At 45.6% G+C, this 10,000-nt stretch overlaps 3 protein-coding genes across 3 annotated transcripts in view; 2 read left to right on the plus strand and 1 right to left on the minus strand.

Annotated features, from left to right (window-relative positions):
- The window catches only part of ppp3r1b (protein phosphatase 3 (formerly 2B), regulatory s1ubunit B, alpha isoform, b), a 125,389-nt gene extending 118,026 nt beyond the window's left edge, over positions 1-7,363 (plus strand). Inside the window, exon 7 of the transcript XR_014593619.1 lies at positions 7,246-7,363. The gene's annotated coding sequence lies outside the window, so the exon portion shown is untranslated. The remainder of the gene's footprint in view (positions 1-7,245) is intronic.
- LOC310964641 (SERTA domain-containing protein 2-like) lies at positions 1,742-5,960 on the plus strand. The gene is made up of 2 exons (XM_083937843.1): positions 1,742-1,963; positions 4,566-5,960. The coding sequence occupies exon 2, from the start codon at positions 4,570-4,572 to the stop codon at positions 5,497-5,499; it is 930 nt and encodes a 309-aa protein (XP_083793969.1). The 5' UTR covers positions 1,742-1,963; positions 4,566-4,569; the 3' UTR covers positions 5,500-5,960.
- A 1,239-nt stretch (positions 7,364-8,602) lies between the features above and the next one.
- Positions 8,603-10,000, minus strand: part of aftpha (aftiphilin a) — a 14,119-nt gene continuing 12,721 nt past the window's right edge. Inside the window, 1 exon segment of the mRNA XM_083934982.1 lies at positions 8,603-9,989. Coding sequence (XP_083791108.1) covers positions 9,848-9,989 — 142 coding nt within the window. The 3' untranslated portion in view covers positions 8,603-9,847.

Below are 10,000 nucleotides of genomic sequence, written 5' to 3' on the forward strand. Positions count from 1 at the left end.
GAGACACAAAACAACCACAAAGAGACACAAAACAGCTACAAACAGACACAAAACAACTACAAAGAGACACAGAACTACCACAAAGAGACACAAAACAACCACAAAGAGACAAAACAACTACAAAGAGACACAATACAACCACAAAGAGACACAAAACAACTACAAAGTTTAACAGTTTTGCAGTTTGTGACGTGTTTCCACAGCAGCTGAGTCACATAAATGATAAATAATATAAATATAAGTATATAATAAATATATAATAAATATATTATATGTAAGTACTGGTGTTGGTCAGAGTCCCACACAGAACCCTTCATGTGTCAGTGAGCTGCATCAAGATCACAACAGTGAGGGGCACTTCCAGGTGGCCTTCAAAATAAAAGCTTTTCAGTGCAGTCTGCTGCTGGCATCACTTTAGTACAGTTGTTGTTGTTGTTGTTGTTTGAATCTGTTCCTGGTACAACAAATAAAGTTAAATAAAGTTTTTTTAATTAATTTGAATCAACACCTTCATTTGACTATTGATACATTTGTTGTGTTGCTTTTATTTACGTTTTTATTAATTTTTTTTACGGTTTCCTACGAATTATTATTATTATTATTGTTGTTATTATCTTGGTCAAACCAGTTATTATCTTGCATGAACATGATAATTCCACTAAAAACATTGTTTAAAACGTGTTTTCAAACCATGAAAAGTCTGAAAAACGACATTAAAGTGTAATTAACATTAATGTAGAAGTGTGTGATGTGGACCAGCCTGAGTTATTATATTATTATATTAATATTATAAACATTAAATTAAAGTTTTTACTGTCAACATTTATCCGTCTGTGTTCTGTCTCATCTGAGCATTCAGGCTGTTTTACCCAAGGGTTTGTGTCTTTGTGGTTGTTTTGTGTCTCTTTGTAGTTGTTTTGTGTCTCTTTGTGGTTGTTTTGTGTCTCTTTGTGGTTGTTTTGTGTCTCTTTGTGGTTGTTTTGTCTCTTTGTAGTTGTTTTGTGTCTTTTTGTGGTTGTTTCGTGTCTCTTTGTGGTTATTTTGTGTCTCTTTGTAGTTGTTTCGTGTCTCTTTGTAGTTGTTTTGTGTCTCTTTGTAGATTTTTTGTCTCTTTGTGGTTGTTTTGTGTCTTTTTGTGGTTGTTTTGTGTCTTTTTGTGGTTGTTTTGTCTCTTTGTGGTTATTTTGTGTCTCTTTGTAGTTGTTTCGTGTCTCTTTGTAGTTGTTTTGTGTCTCTTTGTGGTTGTTTTGTGTCTCTGTTGTTGTTTTGTGTCTCTGTAGTTGTTTTGTGTCTCTTTGTGGTTGTTTTGTGTCTCTGTAGTTGTTTTGTGTCTCTTTGTGGTTGTTTTGTGTCTCTTTGTAGTTGTTTTGTGTCTCTTTGTGGTTGTTTTGTGTCTCTGTAGTTGTTTTGTGTCTCTTTGTGGTTGTTTTGTGTCTCTTTGTGGTTGTTTTGTGTCTCTTTGTGGTTGTTTTGTGTCTCTTTGTGGTTGTTTTGTGTCTCTTTGTAGTTGTTTTGTGTCTCTTTGTGGTTGTTTTGTGTCTCTTTGTAGTTGTTTTGTCTCTTTGTAGTTGTTTTGTGTCTCTTTGTAGTTGTTTTGTGTCTCTTTGTGTCTCTGTGTTTAATAGTTCCGCTGATCCTGGAGCCGCTTTTATTTTGAAGGTCCCCAGAGGAGGCGGTGTTAGCGGCGGCTCTTCCCGGTCTTGACGGTCGGTCCTCGGTGACACTTCTCCTCCTCCGCCGCTCCGCTCCGCCTCGCCATTGTGTGCGGGGCTCGGTGAGAGTCGAGGCGGCCGCCGGTGGGGACGATGGCGGCGTGAAACAAACCAACAAACGGACTAAACGCTGCTTCCTCCTCCATCTTCGCCCCCTTCGCCTCCCTCCGGACCGTCCGCCGCTCCCACCCCGGCCTCACCGACGACACCCATGCAGCAGAGGAGCCTCCGGACGGGACCAGCTACATGTGGTGAGCGACCGGACCGACACCTTTACCCCGTCACACACTCGTGTTTTCCCGCCTCCCCGGGGAGCCGTTAGCCCGGGCAGCGAGAACCGTTGGTGTGTTTTTAACGTTAATACAGTGTTAATAACACCAACCGTATTAAAACACATATTTAAAACACACGAGGAACCTTTAATAATAAACACGAGTTAAGTTTTAACGTAAAAAATAATGAGAACCGCTTTACCTTACGGTCGTGTGTGGAGGCTGTGGCCGGGTGCGGGCGCCTGGTGGCCGGGCAGGTGGCGCGGGCAGCAGCCGGTGGCCTGGAGGTCCCAGAGGGGCTGAGCAGCAGCAGCTGCTGCGGTGACAGCTGCGCTGCTCCCCGGGCTCTGATTTACACTGAAGAGCCGCTTTATGAGCAGAACACGGGCAGAGACATGAGGACAAATAGAGTTTAAATGACAATAAGGTTGTTTTATTTTGTTATAATGAGACTATTTGTTCCTTTAATGTTCATATTAATGGAGAAGTTCACTTTTAACACTTTAATTATACGGTTTGGGCTTAAAATGGAGGTTTTTACAGGAACATTAGTTTAGTTTTACTGTAATTTGTCTGAATGTTTTCACTTTACATCCTTCTGGTTGTTCAGACTCATAGCACAGTAACAGTTTAATGTAATAAGCTTGAAAAACTCGCCTTAAAATACTTTCAAAGTGCTTAAACTTGACTTTATAACATTAATTAGGCTTAATTTACATGTTGTTCCACTAAAACCATTGTTTAAAACGTGTTTTCAAACCATGAAAAGTCTGAAAAACGACATTAAAGTGTAATTAACATTAATGTAGAAGTGTGTGGTGTGGACCAGCCTGAGTTATTATATTATTATATTAATATTATAAACATTAAATTAAAGTTTTTGCTGTCAACATTTATCCGTCTGTGTTCTGTCTCATCTGAGCTTTCAGGCTGTTTTACCCAAGGGTTTGTGTCTTTGTAGTTGTTTTGTGTCTCTTTGTGGTGGTTTTGTGTCTCTTTGTGGTTGTTTTGTGTCTTTGTAGTTGTTTTGTGTCTCTTTGTAGTCGATTTGTGTCTCTTTGTAGTTGTTTTGTGTCTCTTTGTAGTCGATTTGTGTCTCTTTGTAGTTGTTTTGTGTCTCTTTGTGGTTGTTTTGTATCTTTGTAGTTGTTTTGTGTCTCTTTGTAGTTGTTTTGTGTCTCTTTGTAGTTGTTTTGTGTCTCTTTGTAGTCGATTTGTGTCTCTTTGTAGTTGTTTTGTGTCTCTTTGTAGTCGATTTGTGTCTCTTTGTAGTTGTTTTGTGTCTTTGTAGTTGTTTTGTGTCTCTTTGTAGTTGTTTTGTGTCTCTTTGTAGTCGATTTGTGTCTCTTTGTAGTTGTTTTGTGTCTTTGTGGTTGTTTTGTGTCTCTTTGTAGTTGTTTTGTGTCTCTTTGTGGTTGTTTTGTGTCTCTTTGTGGTCGTTTTGTGTCTCTTTGTGGTTGTTTTGTGTCTCTCAGCCCTTTCATTGATAATTCCATTGTTTACCTTTTTAAATAATTAGCGTTCAGTGTCGTCTGTAAACGGTCTAAAGTAACAATGTCGTGAGTCACTTCATCACTTCATCACGTCGACAGCAGAGAAACTCAAGTGCTGCTCAAACCGGTCCGTTGTGACACAGATCGTCCTCTGGTGGAGGTCAAAGGTCGGCGTGGCGTGCGTTTCCTGGCGTGGGAGTGAAGCTCTAAAGGGAAGAATGTGGTCGGAGCAGCCGGGCGGAGTCCCAGCAGCCTGACACACGTTCCCTCTGCTCTCAGCACAATCAGCACTTTGTGTGTGTGTGTGTGATTACGCAACACTTCCACACTGGGCCCACACACACTCTGCACGACGCCAGGTACACTGCAGTCTGACACCAGCCCAAAGTCCCGCGGGGGGGCGTCTCTGGGCTGCAGGACGTCTGTCTGCTGAGCTAAATGCTAAAGCGAAATGCTAACATGCTAAGTGCTAACATGTTCAGCAGGTGTCATGTTTTACTCTACAAACTAAATTTTTGATTCAATGTTGTCCAAACTTCAGTCCTTCATAATAAAAGCCCATCAATGTTGTCCAAACGTCAGTCCTTCACAATAAAAGCCCATCAATGTTGTCCAAACTTCAGTCCTTCACAATAAAAGCCCACCAATGTTGTCCAAACTTCAGTCCTTCACAATAAAAGCCCATCATCGCCCTGATGTAATGGATGCGGTTCTTAGATCTGAAATCACTTCACTTTCTCTTTCCCGTAAACGTCTGAACGTAACATTTCCCGTCCTGTCACAAACAAAAGCTGAGTCATCGATGACATCGCTGAGTTTGTGTTTCATCTCTAAGTTGAAGCGTGAACGATGACTCACACGTGCAGTTTCCCTTCAGACGCCGGAGTCGTGACGAATAACGTGCACGCCGCAAACATCAGAGTCTTTGTGCCGAAACGCGGCGTGCGTGCGTGCGTGCGTGCGTGTACAGAAGTCGCCTGTTTCCTGTGTTTTGTTGTTCAGGGAGTCAGAAAGTGTCGGACGGTCTTGACCTTCAGGTGACCTCTGACCTTCAGGTGACCTCTGACCTTCTGTCATTGTCTCCTCAGATCCATGTTCGGTAACGGGCTGAAGCGCAAACTGGACGAGGATGTTTCGGAGGACGACCGGCGTCCCGCGGCGCCCGGTGGCGCGTCGCAGGCGTCCTTCTCCCTGCAGCGGCAGACGCTCCTCAACGTGTCTCTGATGAAGCTGTACGGCCCGCGGACGGGCGCCGACCTCGGCCTGCAGCGCCGCGTCCTCATCAACAACGTCATCCGCCGCATCCACGACGATTTCAGGCGGGAAGGAGGCGCCGGCGCCCTCTTCTTCTCTGCTGCTCCGCCCGTCGCTCCTGCTGCCGCCGCCCACGAGGACGAAAGCTTCCGCCCGCCCTCGCCACCGCCCTCCGCCTTCAGCATCCTCTCGTCACCGCTGTCCGGACTCACGGCGCCGGACTCCTGCCTGACACCCGCCTCGCTGCTGGAGGAGGAGCTGCCCGTGTTCTTCACCCCGCCGCCGCCCTCCTTCTCCACCCTGCACCACAGCCCCCCGAGGCCGCCGCCGCCCTCGCCGTCGCCATCGCCCAAAGACAGCTTCTCCTCAGCGCTGGAGGAGATCGAGGAGCTGTGCCCTTCCTCTTCGTCTTCCAGCACGCCGCCGCCGCCGGCTGCTGCTGCTGCACGGGTACTGTTTGACGTTGTCATGAAGGAGGAGGGGCGGGGCTTAAAAGAGGCAGATGGGCGGGGCTTACAGGAGGCGGAGGACCGGTTGGAGAAACCCCGCCCTCCTCCTGCCTCTGCGTCGGCGCCGGGCTCCTTCCTGACAGACTTCGCCCTGGACGACGTCCTCTTCACAGACATCGACACGTCCATGTACGACCTCGGCCCGTGCACGCCGCCACCGGGAGCGCCGCCAACCAAGATGGCGGCCGCCCAGAACCCTTCCTTTAAAATGGACCTGGCCGAGCTGGACCACATCATGGAGGTGCTGGTGGGCAGCTGAGGGGACGACGCACCTTTTTTTAACCACCTGTTTGTACGGTTTTAAAGACACGCCGGTTTGATTCCGGGGGATTCGAGCTGCTGCGTCAACGATGAACTGAACACGCGTCGTCTTTTTATCGTCGACACGACGAAAGAGCGAAGCTAAAGGTGGAAAATTCTTTTTGATTCACGCACAGAAACATTTATCGAGGAGTTAATTAGTTAATTTTATGCAAAAATGTCAGAAAATTCTTTTTACAGCCTCTAAAAAATCTGTTTTATATGAAAATAAACAAAACTTTTAACGTCGTCACCGTGAACTTTGAGAAACTGGACTTTTTTTGACCAAACGTTTGATGAAAACCTTCAGTTTTTAAACGTCTGAGTCGATCTGCAGAAGAAAAGTCTGTTTTTAAAACTGTTAAAAGTCGTTTTTTATGCAAAAACATTTGTTTCCTGGAGATTTTGTGCTTTTCTCTGTTTCACATCAAATTAAACTGAATTTATTTATTTAAAGTCGCTTTTGGACGATTTTCACTTTTTTCAGGTCAATAAAATAAATAATCTGCTGATTCTGAAAAAATTAAATCTCAGCCTAAAAGTTTCCACGGTTTCTTCAGTCGTCGATAAACTGGAGGAAAAACAGCTTTTTTTAATTTAAAATCAAAACTTTTGGATTAAAAAACAAACTTATTTAATAAACTGAAGGAGAAACGACTCAGAGGCTTCGAAAACTTCAAAAATGTTTCAAAAATCAGTTAAACTTAAAAAATAGATTAGTTTTATTTCCGGGATTCTGTTGAAATGAAACGAACAGAGACTTTTAAAAACAAAACTTGTGGCGATTTCCGTTGAAATGAACAGATTTGTGCTTTTCGTTTAATTTCAGACGTTTAAAAATAAAAAAGCTACAAAAACATTTTGTAGAAACAAAAATCTGCATCTTTGCATAAAAGTAATATTAATAAAACTTCTGCGTGTTTGTGGTTTTAAAAAACATCATTTTTAACTCGACCAAAGAAACTTTTTATAAATAAATTAGAAGCGTTTAAAAAGTGAAACCATGACGACGACGGAGCAAAAACGAGCGGGAAAGTAAAAATATAATAATAATGAAACCGAACTGCAGAGACCTGAGGGGCTGTGTGTGTGTGTGTGTGTGTGTGTGTGTGTGTGTGTGTGTGTGTGTGTGTGTGTGTGTGTGTGTGTGTGTGTGTGTGTGTGTGTGTGTGTGTGTGTGTGTGTGTGTGTGTGTGTGTGTGTGTGTGTGTGTGTGTGTGTGTGTGTGTGTGTGTGTGTGTGTGTGTGTGTTCGTTCGTTCAAAAAGCACCTCAAAACATTTCTTTTCACCAAGTCCTTTGACCCTGAATCCCCCCTACCGCTCAGTCCTGGTTCCTACCCTCACCTGTGGTCCTGTAAGCTGGGTCAGGACCCAAAGAACCAGGTCCAGGTCAGGACCCAAAGACCCAGGTCCAGGTCAGGACCCAAAGAACCAGGTCCAGGTCAGGACCCAAAGGTCCAGGTCCAGGTCCAAGCGTGTGAACTGTGTTTCCTCAGGAGGGGGTCTGGAGTCTCCCTTAGAGAGAGGGGGAGAAGTTCAGCATCCGTGAGGAACTCGGAGTAGAGCCGCTGCTCCTTTGCGTTGAAAGGAGCCAGTTGAGGTGGTTCAGGATCATCTGGTAAGGATGAACCCTGGGCGCCTCCCTAGGGAGGTGTTCCAGGCACGTCCAGCTGGGAGGAGGCCTCGGGGAAGACCCAGGACCAGGTGGAGAGATTAGATCTCCACACTGGCCTGGGAACGCCTCAGGATCCCCCAGTTAGAGCTGGTTAATGTGGCCCGGGAAAGGGAAGTTTGGGGTCCCTGCTGGAGCTGCTGCCCCTGAGACCTGATCCAGGATCAGAGGCTGGAGCTGCTGCCCCTGAGACCTGATCCAGGATCAGAGGCTGGAGCTGCTGCCCCTGAGACCTGATCCAGGATCAGAGGCTGGAGCTGCTGCCCCTGAGACCTGATCCAGGATCAGAGGCTGGAGCTGAGATGAGTCTTTGTGTGAAAGAATCAGAGACGAGCAGAAGAGAACTATTTTAATTCCTTGTGAACACTAAAAGATAAATTTACACTCGTGGTCTGAAAGAACCGGGACGTGCACGGAAACCTCGTGACCGGCCGCGTTCAAGTGATTCAGTTCGTTTCCATAGGAACCGTCCGTACGTTTCACCGTCCGCAGCTCAGCCGTGCTCCGTCTGAGGCCGCAGTGAACGACGATTACATCCATTTCATCTTTACAATGTGCAAAAACCCTCCAGGGAGCCGGGCGGCAGAGAGACGGGCTGCGACAGCGAGGGGAAGCACTTCCTGTGGGGACAGGAAGCGGTTCCTGTGGGGACAGGAAGCGGTTCCTGTGGGGACAGGAAGCGGTTCCTGTGGGGACAGGAAGCAGGAGTTGGTCCCTAAATTCCCTTGTGGTGCGAGTCGAGCTTCGCTGACGAGAAACCGCAAAAGTTTCAGTGGTTTTGACAAAAGAAAAGTCTCGTTTTTACCCCCGAAAAATAAAAAACGACAAATGTGAAAAGAGAGAGAGAGAGAGAGAGAGGGAGAGAGAGCGAGAGACGGAGAGAGAGAGAGAGAGAGAGAGAGAGAGGGAGAGAGGGAGGGGGGGGGGGGGAGAGAGACGCAGGTTTTTATCCACAAACAAACAAACGTCGCTGGAATGTGTGGAAATAATTCAACAGTTATTAAATAAAGAAAAAGGCGAAAGTACGGAAACACGCAGGCGCCAAAGTTAGTGAGGAAGATCCTGAGAGACGGGGTCAAGAGGAACTTTCAAAATAAGAGAAACTTTCTTCAAATAATGGGAAACTTTCTAAAAATGAGGAAAAACTTTCTTTAAATTATGAAAAAAAACTTTTAAATGATGAAACTTTGTCAAAGTAATGAAAATTTTCTTCAAATTAATGAAAAATTATCAAAATTCTAAGAGACTTCCTTAAAATAACGAAAAACTTAAAATAATGAGAAACTTTCTTCAAATTATGATTTTTTTAAATAATGAAAATTTCTTTAAATTGTGAGAAATTTTAAGAAACTCCAAAAAATGAACTTTGTCAAAATTAGAAACTCTGAAAATAAAGTGAAACCTGCTTAAAATATGAAAAACTGTCGAAAATTTGGAGAAACTCAAAATAATGAGAAACTTTTCGTAAACAATGAAACCGTCATTTTGACAAAGTTTCATCATTTTATTGGTAAAGTGAGGAAGAGGAAGAGGAAGAGGAGGAAGAAGTATAATATCTGAAAATAATGAAACTTTCAAAATAAGAGTCTTTCCTAAAACAATGAAACCTTCATTTTGACAAAGTTTCATCATTTTTAGAAAGTTTCTCTTTATTTTTGTGACTCTCAGATTCTTTGACTCCGTCCCGTCTGCAGCGGCGAGCGTCCCTCACACACACACACACAAGCGTCCGTCCCTCACACACACGTGCGTCCGTCCCTCACACACACACACACGTGCGTCCGTCCCTCACACACACACACACACACACACACGTGCGTCCGTCCCTCACACACACACACACACACACGTGCGTCCGTCCCTCACACACACACACACACGTGCGTCCGTCCCTCACACACACACACACACGTGCGTCCGTCCCTCACACACACACACAAACACGAGCGTCCGTCCCTCACACACACACGTGCGTCCGTCCCTCACACACACACGAGCGTCCGTCCCTCACACACACACACACGTGCGTCCCTCCCTCACACACACACGTCCGTCCCTCACACACACGCGTTTAACGGACGTTTCCTGAACGACAGAACAAATAAAAGCTGTGGATGGAGCCGGACGTTAAAACGCCTTCAATTAAACAACAGAAGAAGAAGATCAAATAAAGGTTAAAATCAGCTGCGGGTTAAAAAGACGACGGCGAGGGGACGACACATTCAGCAGAGCTGCAGGCAGCGTGGGTTCGAGTCCGTAGATATAGATTTATAGATTTATAGATTTACAAACGTGTTCCGGTCTTCAGCTCCGGAGCTTCCTTCAGACGCCAGCGCGCGTTTCCACGGAGACGAAGAACAAACAACAAACACTTAATCCCTGATTATGTACACGATGATTCCTCTGGGTGTGAGCGCGTCCGTTAGACGTGCACGCCGTCCGCCCGCCGGCGTAAATGCTTCATTTCTCAAAAGTGAGAAAAACAAAACAAATATTAATTTAAAAAAACAGAAAAACAACAAAAACAACAGGAGGAGCGACGCCGCCGCGAGGGACGAACAAAAGCAACGTGTTAAAAAGGGTCCGAGTCGTCGGACAGGGGGGGCGGGGCCAGGGCCAGGAGGGGGCGGGGCTTCAGTCCGGCGTGGCCTGGCAGCCGAGCGGCGTCAGCGTGGCGGGGAACATCAGCACTTTGGCGTGCATGAAGGAGAGGTCGGGCAGAGCGCCGATGACTTTGGACGCCTCCTCGCTCAGGTTCTCCTCCCTCCTCGGCTTCCTGTCACACAC

The sequence above is a fragment of the Echiichthys vipera genome (genome assembly GCF_963691815.1).
Source record: "Echiichthys vipera genome assembly, chromosome: 2".
NCBI classification, from domain to species: Eukaryota; Metazoa; Chordata; class Actinopteri; order Perciformes; family Trachinidae; genus Echiichthys; species Echiichthys vipera.